At 34.9% G+C, this 14,451-nt stretch overlaps 1 protein-coding gene across 2 annotated transcripts; it reads right to left on the reverse strand.

The window, feature by feature from the left end:
- Nucleotides 1-232: 232 nt before the first annotated feature.
- LOC141847403 (chaperone protein dnaJ 1, mitochondrial) lies at nt 233-12,987 on the reverse strand. Of its 2 annotated transcripts, none has more exons than XM_074735447.1 (19): nt 12,804-12,987; nt 12,612-12,720; nt 11,442-11,531; nt 11,261-11,352; nt 10,371-10,454; nt 10,251-10,289; nt 8,809-8,952; nt 8,667-8,708; nt 8,505-8,592; nt 7,975-8,039; nt 7,801-7,863; nt 7,653-7,725; nt 5,730-5,821; nt 4,796-4,867; nt 4,550-4,606; nt 3,249-3,297; nt 3,108-3,177; nt 2,294-2,383; nt 233-794 (listed from the first exon to the last, which is right to left on the reverse strand). In XM_074735447.1, the coding sequence occupies exons 1-19, from the start codon at nt 12,861-12,863 to the stop codon at nt 767-769; spliced, it is 1,407 nt and encodes a 468-aa protein (XP_074591548.1). In that variant the 5' UTR covers nt 12,864-12,987; the 3' UTR covers nt 233-766. The 2 variants fall into 2 exon arrangements, with proteins under 2 accessions (XP_074591548.1, XP_074591547.1); XM_074735446.1 differs by having other exon boundaries at nt 234-758.
- Nucleotides 12,988-14,451: the final 1,464 nt, after the last annotated feature.

Consider the following 14,451-nt stretch of genomic DNA (forward strand, 5'->3'; position numbering starts at 1 on the left):
TTTTCCCTCACTTATTCCATCTAAGTAAATTCCACTTTTTAAAAAAAAAAAAAAAAAAAAGAACGCTTTCCCCAAACAACAAGAAGTAAAAACTCATACAGTACATATATGCAACGTACAAACAACTAATGACATTGAGATCACATCAAGAATAATCTCACTTCTTGAATTTACTTGATTATGAATTGTGAGATTGAACCATCCATCCCAAGATAGGATACATGGTGAAGAAAAAAAAACATATGACCAATTGATAGAAACACTATTACAAACTCCGACCAATACATTTCATTTGACTTGCAAAATTTCAAATAGAGTTGCAAATTCCAAAAGCAAATCCCAACACGAGGATAATGCATGGCAAATGATATTAACTTTTTATCATTGTAAGGTGGGCAACTAGAACAAATATGTAGTATCGAGATTGGAAGACTCAAGGTATAAAAAAGTAAATCGCCTTAGTCTATTAAGGGGGAAAAATAAATGCCTTCTCACCAATTAGGCATCTGAATCCCTACCAAGAAAAAATTTGTCCAGATGTTTGATTCTATGCCTTGGCTCATCTACCATGCAAATCCAGGCATTTGCTTAGCTGAAGCACTCGATCAGATCAGGACTTCCTCCAAATGCTTAACGGCGCCATGTATCTATCTGCCCCTTTAGCTCAAGCTTTGCTCACCAGTAAGTTGAGCAACAGTAGAAAGGCAATGCCAAGCATGAACCTCGGATCGCTCACACGATTCACGACTTGCTGCCACCTGTAATTTCAACCAGTAGAGAGCTGCTGGTAAATCCTGTTGGTCATATTGGAAATCTCCATTATGTTCCAGTTAAAACCGTATAGTTTTTAATGTGAAAGACGTGAAAATTTTGCAGATTCCATGAACAGGCAGTCTCAGTATTCTTGCAGTGTCAACACAAAATGAACCAAAACAAAGTGAGTTCTAATTGAGAAAGGTCACTGCTTGTAAAGGTAGGAGTTAACAAAGTAGCTAAACTGAGGGGAATAGTCGAGGATAACAAAGTTTACGATATATCGCAAATTCTATAGCTACAACAGAGAAGGATTTTAACTGGATTACTAAAATTTAAAGCAAGATTTATGTAACATTATTATATGCATACCTATTCCCCGTTGAAGCTAGCATAAAACCTTTTTTTAAAATATGATATTATATCAATATAAAAACAAAGCACTATCAATATTATTAAAATTGTAATCGGATTAAATTGAAAAGTAAAATTTGGGGAAAGAATGATCAAAAGAAGAACAAGAGATGAACATAAATTGAATAAACTATAGCTAAAGGTGAAAAAGGTAGAGGGAGGCGAAAGGAAGCTCTATTTAGCACAATTAAAAGTAAATTAAAATATTTTAGTATAGCATACGAAAAATTCTGTAAGATTTTAAATGAACCATTATGCATCATGGATGGAAGTGCAGGATTGTCAAAAAGCAGCACATCAAAAGGTTAATGCAGCCCAAGTGAAAAATGCTAACATAGATAAGTTATCAGAAAGGATAAAATAGAAAATAATGAAATTCATGTAGTTCCAATAAATGCTAAAAATGAGAGAATATAAATTAAGATGGTATTATAAAGTTTGAAGGTGACTAATAGATTTTATATCTAGAGAATATTTATATATTAGAATAGAAGGGATCAAAAAAACATTAACATAACATGAGATAATTTATCAATCTTACTGTTGATATAGCCTTCATAGAGCTTCAACTAGGCCATAGAAACAAAACAGCAGTTATTATCGACAAGATCAACCACACCTTCCATCAAATCATCATCATCATGAAGTCGTGTTTACCCCTACATCGATCTTATCACTCAATTGAGCTCTGCAAGGCAATATCACTAGCAATATTCAAATCCCTCTACCCCTTATATCTTCCAGTCTAACAAATTCAACTCTTTCGACTATAAAAATCTATTAATTATCTTAAAACAAGTCTATATCGTCTCAACTTAATTTTTCTTATTTTATCATCAAGCTATACCTAATTGCTTTCAAGTATATCTTCCATAAAATGAGTTTGTTTCTAAGAAAAAGTTTGCTTCTCGAATGTAAAAAGCACAGGATAAACTCTAAATGAAGATTAAATTTTTACTAGCTCGCTATTCAAATACATTAAGATTAAAAATCAAGTTCTTAGCATTGTTATTTTGTGTTGTTGTATGACTGAAAAAACTGAAAGCCATTTTAACAACAAAATTAATAATGTCCTATTCTCATAGATTTGATTCTACCTTGTGAAGGAGAGTGGGTATAGACATACCAGTTTCCATTAGCAAACACATAGCTTTCCTGTTTCGCCTCCTCTTTAGCAAATTCTTCCAACAATTCTCGTTGGCGTACTGTTACAGATCTGGTAAACATCCAAAAGATAGAACAGTTACAAATTGCAAACCAAATGCAATTTCAAATTGGGCATCCTTTCAAATGTTTAATAAAACATTAACCAAGGAGCAGTTTTCTCAAAATCACATAACAGAAATATTGGAACTCAAAGTTTGGAAAAATATTTCGTTCGTGTGTGCATAATCATAATCCCAGAGCTAATTACAAGAGTATCAAATATAAGAGGCCAAATGGAGACTTAGAAGAAAATGTTTCCATCAAACATTTTATTTCCTTTCCCAAATTGCCGAGTTGTAATGTATCATTAAAATGACAACTACAGACAGGAACTTCCATTTGTTGTGGTGTACACAATCCTTTAAAATACTCAAGTTGATCCATACAGGTAAGAAAGGGGTGCATGAAGCAATATGTGTTGCAATATGATGATAACATTTTTTCTTTTTAATTATCCCACAAAGCCATCTAGCAATCATTTTTTCTCTAGATTGTACAATCATGTCACAGTGGATTCAGTCCAGCAGAGGTGTTGATAGACGTGCACACATGGAGCTATCTGTTTCATCCAAATTCCTCAAATCCAGGGAAAATGGTTAATAAACAAGGCTGCCAAGTTCCGAGAAAGCAGATAGAACTAGATCTTCTTAGATATGTAAAATTCAATTGCATCTATGAGTAAAAAGAAGAACTTGAAAGATCCTGTGCTGATTCTTCTGCAAAGAAGTGCTTACGACGGAAAGTGCACACGGAATCGCACATATTGGTCGCCATGATCGACTAGGCCAACTTGCTTTGGCAAACCTGACATTTTATCGTATGTTCAGTATTAAAAACACAAATCTGCATCAAAGAAAAACTATTTTCTTTTGTACCTCTACCCCTTAGAGTTAAGTATTGTCCTGGCTGCACTCCTTTTGGTATCTGAACAAAATTTAAACGAAATGAAGTTAACTGAAATTTCCAATAAGCATATTTACTTGGAAAAAATTTCCAAGTGAAAAGCAGTTGAAGCAGTATGCTGAAAGAGTGAAGTGCAAATAAAAGTATGGCATGAGATAAACACATGCCAATGCTCTTAAATGAAATATTTGCTGGTGACATACTGTCATCTAAGAAAACCATTAAGACTAAGAGGCATCTTGATATGATAGAGAAAGTCTCCAAGACAGTCCAGGATTATGGTATAGTATGAAATCTGGATTTGTCTCTCAACGTGGAGCAAGTCCCTCTTTGCTGGATCAATACACTAGGCTTTTTGTTGCAAATGATTGGAGTAAAACCACAATGCATCATAGGTGATGCTCTCGATCAAGTAACTGTGAGCATGTTCAAGATGAAAACAATCAATAATAGACTGGTTTGTTTGTGTCTGTGTATATAGAATGTTGATGAAGATGTAGAGATATGAATTAACATTATAATAGTACTAATGGTGGCATGTGACTACTAAAATTAGGGTAATATGGTCATAACTTGAGTAACATTTGATATTTCTCCTCATGGACATTAGTTTGTGATTAAACTGATACATGATATTTTGCCAAACTATTATAGTTGATCATGTGACTTGAAGGGAATAAACTTGATCAAATAGAAAATCTAGAATGTTTATGTTTTCTCTATTTTAATTATTATCTTAAATGGATTTCCTTTGTTATATCCTCATTTTATTTTAAATTAGTCAAAATTATGCAGGTACTCCACCTGTACTTGTAGTTGCCCCACAATGATGATGAACTCCTATCATTTAACTAATATCAATGTATATCTATATACCACAATTCATATCACCGAGAACAATGTTTCCTTCTATCAAGATTGCGCCCAATCATCCGCTGATACCAAAAATATCAAATTCTAAAATTCTTCACAACTCCACACATCACCCTCAGTGTCCATCCCAATTGCTATACGTTGTAATTTTTTGCTACCTAATTTAACAATGCCATTTTTTTGCTTAATTTTGCCAAGTGTATTCATATTAGATATCTCGTATGGGAAAGTGTCAACTAACTCATTTATGAATAAAATTATAATCTTTCATAGGCTCTAGAAACATATCATGGAGAGACAGCTCAAATTTATAGAGAAAACTTCTCACAGAAAGTTTCACACACATAAAAAAGGAAAGATGAGCCAATGGATACAATATAAACAAAGTAAGAATACACACCTTTAATTCTGTTTTGCCAGTCAAAGTGGGAACTTCAACCTTACCACCAAGAATAGCCTGTTCAAACAAAATACACTATACATGTATGAATCTCATCATTTCAAATTTTTTGTGACGTGAAAAGATCCACCAGAATCATATAGTAAGAAAAAGGCAAAACAATGAGAGATCACCAACAATAAATTGTAGAAAAATCAATTTTATTATTTTACAAAAACTTTTAGTGAAAGAATAAAGAATTATTACCTGAGTGAAACTTATATGGGTGTCAACATATACGTCAGCACCATCTCGTGTGAAAACAGGATCCTTTCCTACCTGAATCATTGCAGTAGAGATGGATTAACATTAAACAAGTTCAGAATAATGCTTGGAAATAATTGAAAATAATTTTACCATTTCCTTCATTGGCATAACCCTAAGATGTTTAAGAAATAAAATAACAGAATCATAAAAACAATGGGAAAAGGAGACACAGCAGTAACAGCATTGAGGGCATCCTTCTCAAAAAGAGCTGATAGTAGAAAAAATTTACACATCACAATTTCTATCCCATGTAAAACAAAAAATAGATATTATAAATTTCCACATACATTGAAATTGTGGGCTCATTGAAGACTGAAGGTGGTAGAACCCCACAGATCTTGAAGAGAGGGAAGAAGATAAACGATGTTGAGATTGTAACCTGCTTTTCTTTCAATCTTTCTAGAAATTTTATGTAGGGAGTAAAGCAGCTATATTATCATACTTCTACTTAACTAATCAAACAACTCCTACAAATAACTACACACTAAGATCTTCAAGTCAATAATTAGTCCATCCTTAAACAACTGGTGCCACATATAACACTCTCAAAGAGCTTCATATCCAAGGGAGCATCAATTGTATCCACAAATTCAACAGTAGAAAGATACGCAGTATATATCACTTACTCAAAAAAACATCAATGCATATACATTTGACATAAGAAACATTAGCAAATGTACTTATGTCACCAAGCTAATGATATATGAAAATATTGGCTTGTTTTGAAAATATTCTTTAAATCTGTTTCCAATGGTGATCACCAAGATAATGATATATGAAAACTGAGGCCTCCAAATGCATGCATATTAGGCTATCAGAATCATGATTATAAGCAGATGCCAAGAAAAGATAAAAATGTGAAAGGAGAAAACACCTTCAATTTAATGTTTAGATCACCAGGATGGGCGCCCCGTCCTCCTTGATTTCCAGCATTTGGCACACAAATAGTATCCCCAGAATCAACCCCTTTATAAAAAAAATATGAAGAGTCAACAAAAAAGTGTAAATACAATATATATATACAATATATATATATATATATATATTCAATGAAGAGCTCATACAAGATATGAACTGAAAAAAAAGACAAACAATCGAGCATCGTAATCTCTCTTTTAGTAAGATACGTTCATTGATCCAGGTAATTGAATAGCTTATTTTATCAGCAACCTTAGAAGCTGCTCAGGAAGTTTTGCTTACATAGGAGACAACAAATTAGATGAAAATATAATGTCAGTAGCAGAGTATTACAACAGGAACACTGCCAATCAATCATAGGCCAACTAACTAATTCATTCGCTCATGACTCATGATAAAAGATAATAGTGCAACTCTTGGTCCCTTTCTATAAGATATAAACAGTAAGTTAAGTTAGAAGTAGGTTAGTAGATCAAGAGACATTCAGCTATGAGTAGTTGCAAAACACTATTTATTCCCACACCTGAATAGAAAGGGTGAGGTTTCTTCAGGCATAGATGATAATTGTTAAAATTGTCTAAACCCATGAACATGAAGCCTATTTGTTGTAGAGAGCTAATTGAAGGGATAGGATTACATAGCTGCCCTCAAATAGTTGGGACAAACATGGTTAATGATGACAACAGTGACCTGTTAGTAATTGTATTAAGTGGAACCAAGTATTTTAATTATAAAGATTATCATAATTCAGCTTTATTTTTTTATTCACCAAAATGATCCACTAATGAAGGGTGATAAGTAGCAAATACTACAGCCTATGGTTAACTCATTCTGAAGTTTCAGTCATAGACTGAAATGATACAGTTTCAGTACTGTACCATTCAATTTTGGCCTAGTGTCAATTGCTCCAAAGAGGAGGAAGGAAAAGAAAAAGAAGAGAGGAGGAGGTGGAGGAAGGAGAAGCTTACTTGAGAATTTGGGGCTTAGGAGGACAATCATGGAAGGAGCTCCAAACTCATTGGAACTCATGACGAAAGAAGATGCTTATGCAATTGGAACTCATAACGAAGGCTTGGACAAAGATCGCAGGTTTCATTTTTGCAAAAGACTCACGATGAAGGCTCAGCATAGTTTGCAATGAAAGAGGAAGCTCAAGTGAAGATCATGATAAATGTGGAAGCTCGGTGGACCTCATGAAGCAAGCAAAAGGCTCATGACAAAGAAGGCTCAGTCAAAGCTCAGGAAGAAGGCGGAAGGATCACAACAAAGACAGAAGGTTCGGAAGAACTCATCTCGAGTGTATGAAGGTATCGGAAGCTTTTCACGAGTTGATCAACTAGAGGAATGAAAATTTTCGCACAGATTGGCTGGCACGACTCAAAATTTGAAACATTGTTGCAGCCATGGATAGGCTTAGCACATGTTTATAAGAAAAACTTTCATTTCTCTCACCCAAATCTACCAATGGTTTGCAAAATCCACCACATATTCAGATGAATGAATGAGTGTTAATACAAATAAGGAGAATCAAGTTCACTCGTTATGATAAACTTTGTATGAGGATGCACCCTCTTGCACAATTAGTATTTCTGACATTCTCAGCAGTCTGACACAATTATTCCAATAATTTTTTCAAAAAGTTGTTTATATACTATGAACAATTAAACAATCCATACATGCATTGGGATCTTGGAGTAGTTGTATAAAATTATCATGCCAAAGGATTAAATTAATAATTCACATACACCCGTGGGTGGAATAAACATTTTAAGAGCTACATTAGATCTTCTATAACCAGAAAGCAGAAACAAAAAACTCTTGTGCCAGAATTTAAAGAGATATATTTTTGGTGCAACTTTAGAAAGAAAAAATAGATAACCTGCTGGAATAGTTACATCGACATTCTTCACACCATCAACGAACCCTGACCCCCTACAGGTTGTGCAATAATCCTGCAGGGATATGCTTGGCCTTTAACCTAACTAGAACATAATATTCTGAACCATTCTTTTAAAATAACAACCCACCTTGATTATCTTCCCTGACCCTTTGCATGATCGGCATGTGGATGTAAAAGGAAACACTGAGACCTACATTAAGATATGACAATTGCAAAAGAACAAAATGAGTTGCATTTATTTTCTATCCGCAATTGAAGATATGGAAGATCACTCCAGTACATATAGCCATGAACTACTCACCCGTCCAACGCCGTCACAGGTAGGGCATCTCACTGGCTTCGTATTAACTGGATGACCTCTTCCATCTGCATCTCATTGCAAGCCACAAAAATGTCAAACCACACCCAAAAAATAAGAATAAAAAATTTACCAAAGAGAGGGAGAGTATTCATGGCTTCCTAGTTCATCACACAGCAAGCATTTGGTTCATTATTTTCTATGAAATTCCTTTCAGCATTCTTAGTTCAACTTGGAAATCTACTCCAGAACTCCAGGATTCAAATGCAAAAATCTAACCATGAATTAACAAAAACAAGGATAAATAGAACCATCACCATTTAATATGCTTCACAACAATTTACAAAAGAAGCTATAAGAACTATAATGGAAAATTCCAGATAAGAAGCTAGGCAATGCATGCAAAATCAGACAATGAGTTCTCTGGCTAGAAAGTGAACAGATGCATCAATGTATTTGAAACACCTATTCTCAGTTAAAAGTATAGGAGTGACTTCCAACTAGAAGTCCATACAAAGAGTGTTTCTACTTACAGCATGAGTTACAGAGAACTTGTGCACCAAAAGACACCTTCTTAATACAACCTTTAGCAGCTTCAGCAAATGAAAGATTTAGCTCCACCTATGCACTACAAGGTTTAAATTCATAGAGACAAACATGATCGCCGAAAAAAATCTCAGTCCAAGAAAAGTAACCTCTACATCAGCTGCATATGTTTCTCTCTCATTTTCAAAGACCTGAATCAAGAACAATAATCATAGAATTTGCCTGTAAACTCTTGCTATATTATTATTATTATTATTATTATTAAATATAAACTACTGAGAACAAAATTACCTCCGAGAATATTCTATAGAATGAACTTGAGAAAGGACCACGGTTGGATTGGTGGAATTCTGAGAAAGGATCACGATAAGCTTCACGGAACTCCTCTGTATTATCTGCAGAGTACCTTTCCCTCTCTGGTCCTCTGGAGAAATTCTTCAATCACCATCATGAGAATAATTAAGTACATAACTTATAAAATTAGTCCAACAATAAAAGCAACACCAAAAAAAACTAGGGTAAGACATCACAAGCATTATGCAGCTTCAGATTGTGTAAGCATGACAGCTAAAGAATATCAGATCTTGATAGCATCATACCATTAAAAGCATATGCAAAAATTGTATGCATTGTTGAAGTAGCTCTTAACAAGGCACTAAAGTGTATCAAACTCAAGTGTACCACTCAGTTCAGGGTTCCAAGCCTGCTAACCAGGCATGTTCCCGAATGGGCTTGAATACAGTGGATCATTTGTTTCTTCATCATGCCCATTCAACTCATATAAGAGATCTGGAAAGCTACCTAGAAGGCTCGGAAGCATAACAATATCCCCCTGCAGTGGACTAATCTGCTTCTGGCAATGTCCATTGCCATAACTAAAAGGCAATTTAATATTTTGCCTAAAAATTGTTAAACTTTAATTTTGTTCTATACTATTTTGGTTTTAATGTACAATTTAATATTTAATTTCTTACTTCCAGAAAACCTAGCCTAATTTGTGACATAATACAAAAAAAAAATGGAGATCCACTTTCCTCTCACTCCAGTTACTGAAACATGCAAACCAGTGAGAGCACACAATCTATCTTGGTAAATAAAAGCACCCTTTGCTTTGCTACCTGAGCATAATCACGCTAAGATGGGTTCACAACTTATCATAGGATTCATGTAAACAGTTTGAGATTCTTTACAAGTCATATTAAGGCCTGTTAATCCACCATATGGAAAGTTAGCATGATCAAGCATGTGCATACAGAATAACCTCAGCATGGAGAGAGGCAAAATAGGTTCAGCACGATATTGCGAAGGAAATGCAAGGCACAAATGTTTGAAGTTTTTGTATGATGAATTAGGGACAATATGTGTAGCAAAAGGCAGGAATATAATCTAAACAATGCCCTCTAGTATATAAAATGTGCAAAAAGATAATAATAAAAAATTCAAACAAGTATTGCCGATCAAGGATTGACCTTCCAATCATGTTGAGACATACCAAGATACAATTTGTGCTCATCTGAGCACTGTTAATGGATGTTGTACTACCTCAGGAGTGTGAGCGCGCACACACACACACACACACACACATGGCAATATGATTTTTTTGTCCAGTCGCATTCAGTATGAGGCATTGTAGGCCATATGGACTAAGATAGGTAGAATGGCTATCCTTGCTTGTCAAACAATATACTCAAGAACATTAAGGAACAACAAAAAAGTCAAAAAATAACAGTTACCTTGTCATAATGTGCTCTCTTCTCGGGATCCCGCAATGTCTGTGGTAAGGAGTCCAAGTAAACAACTGAGTGTTCTGTTAGAATAAAATCAGACTCCATAACAGGTTTTGAAAACTTGACCTCATATGCATCTCTTATCTCTTGAAACTTTCTCTTTGATGCAGGATTGTTCTTGTTTGCATCTGGATGGTACTTCTTAGCAAGCTTAAAAATTGGACAAGAAGAGAAAAAGGGCAAAAAAAAAGGATCCTTAGCAATAGAACAAGAAAGGCAATTCAAGTTATAGATGGAGCTAAAATCCAATAAGGACTAAATCACCATGGAAGCATTACTAAACTAATTATGCTTCTTCCAACCAAGAAAGTGAAGTCAACCAAGAAAGTGAGGTCAATCAGCATTTGGATGAATGTATTAAAGGGTAGCTCGGTGCACAAAGCTCCTGCCAATGTGAGGTCCCGAGGAAGGGTCGATGGTACGCAGCATTACCTTGCTTTGCAAGAGACTATTTCTGAAACTCAAACTCGTGACCTCCATGTCACACGACAACAACTTTACCACTGCGTCAAGGCTCCCCTTCATTTAGATGAATTTATTCACAACAAAATTATTCTAATCATTTTCATTAGACATGAATTCATCTCTTTCACAATGAGATGCCAAAGCATTACAATTCTCTCCTATAAGGTCTAAGAAAAGAAGCTTTTTCTCAGGTAACCATGAATTTTCTGATATTGATTTCTGTTTATTCATCGATGAGCAACACAAATGCTTACATTGTAAGCAAACAAGGTACATGCTATTCATGCACCACCAACAGATTGCAATGCCAGTTCCCATAGTTCAAACTAATTTCCTCTCAAAATTTCATTGATCACCAAACATCAGTTGCAGCACGAAAAAAATGAGCAAAATTCTGACAGTTAATATTTTTTCAACATAATTTTTAGTAGAATCAAGTGAAAACAAGTAATTAACAGTTGGCCTAGACAGACTGATGATAAGATACCAACCGCATGAAAAGCCTTCTTGATGTCATCTAATGAAGCATTTTTGGGGACACCAAGAATTTCATAGTAATCCTTCTCAATGGCATGACAAGGTCCTTACAAAATAAAGATTCACAAGAAAATTTCATCAACGACTACCAAATCATATTATGATAGAAAACCTTTTTTTTTAATAATCAATCACCTGTTGCATGAAATGACTGGCTTAACAATACTCTCTTCAATCTCAATAAGTCATGAGTTCTTCTAGCAATGCCAAGATTAGCTTCATAACCTAAAAAAAGGAATTGTAGATACATACATAAATATTAAATTATTCCATTTCAAACACAGCCTAAAAATCATATAAGTTCATATGGTCCAAAAGAAGATGAACTTAGGAAAATTTCAGGGTCAAACTGACAATCATTATTAGAACTACTATATGGCTAATAGAAGTTATTTTACTAAGGAACAGATACCATAGCCGTAACTGAACCACTCTTTGACACAGTCAACAGTTGTGGCATAGGTTAATGGGCCAAGTGATAACAACTGAATTGGTATTGACATAAGGAGGATTGTCTAATCCCCAAGGCACAACTATGAATTGAACATGCATATATTGTGAAATTACAATGGTACCATAGATTTGCCATGCCATGTCAAAGGGCAAAACAGTTCAAAAATTTGTTCCATCCACGTGATATCGATCAATGAAATTTATCATGGTATCACAAGGTGAGAGGACAAATGAAGATAATGGCAACCAATATAAATGTCAGAAGAAGAACCATAAAAGAAACATAATCAACACTGATAATATAGATTACATCACTCTGCTGATAAAAAAAATATCCACCAAATCTTGCTATAGGTGCTCATAATAAATTAAGGCCCTTCAAATAAAAACCTTTATCATAGGAACTTGTTTACCTATATTTATATCATAATAGCTAATGGTCTATTGATTTCATCTAGAGGCAAACTCACCTTAGTAGTATTTGCATACAGTCTTTGTATCACTATGCAGTTTTATATAAGAAACTCACACAAATTTGCACTTACCCACACATATTTCAGACTTTGGATCATTTGATTGGGCATAGATAAGTTCTCTTTCTCACAGAAGAATCAAGAATCAAGAATCAGGAATCAGGAAATAGTTTTTTGGTAGTAATTTTCGCAACAATCTATATTTATACACCCATATTACAAAACTACATTCCATGTTATACTAATTATTTTATTTGCTCAGTTTAGCAATTCATTCGTACGAGTTCATGCTTTCATAGCGCACCCAAGAGCTAAACAAAGTCAAAACTGCACTGAATTTAACAAAATGATCAAGAAACAGGTTTAGTGAAATGATTACGCGTTGAGAGATGAGAGATTGCTCTAACAAATGGCGAGATAGCTTCCTTTCCTCTGACAATATCAAACTGCGAGCCTACTGCCGGAGAAGTCCAAGAGTGACCAGAAGCCTACAAAAATGAAAAGAAAATAACCATTTCGAAAAAGAAAGGAACCCGTTGATCCAGAATATGAGCAATTTATTGAACCAAACCTTTCTAGAGAGGAAAGGGATCGAGTTTTTAGGTGAACCCAGCAGTCTTAGCCTATTCATCTGTGGTTTTCTGAACCCAATCACTATCACCACGGACAAGAAGAACAGGATGTAAGAACTCAAAAGGTGAAAAAATGGAACTGGGAGCTTCCAGAAAACCCCAGCTCCGCCATCACGCGCTGAATAAGCCGAAGGTAAGCGCGGTGCGAGTGAAGGAGAGATGGATGAAGCGGATTCGACGGCGGGGAGATTGAGCCGGAGCGAATTGGAGATCGGAGGCGAGAGAGATGTGGCGGACGTCGCAGTGTTGATGGCTTCCAGAACTCTCAACTTCGTAGACGCGAGCGACTCCAAAATTGAAGGACGGCCCAATTTGGCCCTCTTGGTAAAATAAAAGGAGAAAGAGGGAAAGGGAAAAGAAAAACAGCACATTCGCAAAGACGCCCTTTAAGTTTGAGAATATTTAAATGGTGCATCAAAATTTTATTTTATTTTATTTTTCAAAAGGCACATTTAATTTTTATTTTTCTCTCTCATTTATTTATAATATTTAATATCATCTCTTTCTCTTTGCCTGGCCCTGCAATATTATTTCTTTCTTCTCTTTTTTTTTTACTACAATGGTTCTCACGGATGCATGCTCTCGCAAAAAAAATCCTCTCACCTCCACCTCCTAGCTACTTGACGGTCGACTGTAAATTACTATAATGATTTACCTTCTTTTACATAATCTAAGAACGAATTGTGAAGGACATTTGTGTAATTATCTTTTACTATAATTCTTTTTTTTTCTTTTCTCCTAAATTAAAACTTTAATCGATCTAGATAATTCTCTAAATTTATTTAATTTTAATTTTAATTTTAATTTTAATTTTAAAATTTTAATAAAAAATTTTAAATATATATATAAGAAAGGTAATAAAATATTAAAAATATGTTTTCTATTTTTTTATATCTTCTGTTTTTTAATATTAATTATAAATAATAAAATTAATAAAACTAATAAAACTGATTTTATTAATAAAAATAATAATATAATAAAATAAAAAATTAATACTAATGTTCAAAAATCAACATCACAACTTAAATACCAATATTCTAAATGGTATAGGAGGCAACCACATAGTCATCATCTAGGAGAAAGGCGAACATGAACCACCTCGCTTTTATGGAAAGCGGTGTTTATACACAATAGTCAAAACTTAGGTTAAAAAAGCTAATGCGTTAGATGATTTCAAACAACTCGCCTTGCCTTCTGCCTCAAACTACCGTAGTTGCTATCACCCGCCACCATCACTGTTGCCGACTTTAGGTTAGTTTTTTTGTATATGCATGTTGTTAGGTTAAGCTATCCCTACTTCGACATTTCAATTTCGGGCCCGTCGTCGAGCTCGAGTGAAGCTTTCGAACCCGTCAAGGGGGGGGGGGGGGGGGGGGGGGGGGGGGGGGGGGGGGGGGGGGGGCTTGGGTGAAGGGTGGCACGTCTGAAGTAGGTCCAATGACACGTCCTTAGAGCCATCAATTTGAGTTAGATTTGTCAGATTGATCCACCCCATCAAATAATTTAGACGAGTTGAGTTGAAATTTTATTAACACATTTTAAAATGAGTTCAAGTGGGTCGGCCCGTGGCAGGTTTGGGCTGGCTCG

This window comes from Curcuma longa, chromosome 16 (genome assembly GCF_044706935.1).
Source record: "Curcuma longa cultivar G26 ecotype Majalengka, Jawa Barat chromosome 16, ITB_CL_G26_1.1, whole genome shotgun sequence".
Classification (NCBI taxonomy): Eukaryota; Viridiplantae; Streptophyta; class Magnoliopsida; order Zingiberales; family Zingiberaceae; genus Curcuma; species Curcuma longa.

Bases quoted from the DNA above. Each gene is read 5' to 3' on its own strand.
- LOC141847403 (XM_074735446.1), bottom strand. From the start codon at position 12,863: ATGAATAGGCTAAGACTGCTGGGTTCACCTAAAAACTCGATCCCTTTC. The intron at 11,532-12,611 runs GTAATCATTTCA...TCCTTTTTTTAG, and splicing joins AATCTCTCATCTCTCAACGC to GTTATGAAGCTAATCTTGGC. The intron at 8,953-10,250 runs GTAACTGTTATT...TGGTGATTGAAG, and splicing joins AGAGAGCACATTATGACAAG to AATTTCTCCAGAGGACCAGA.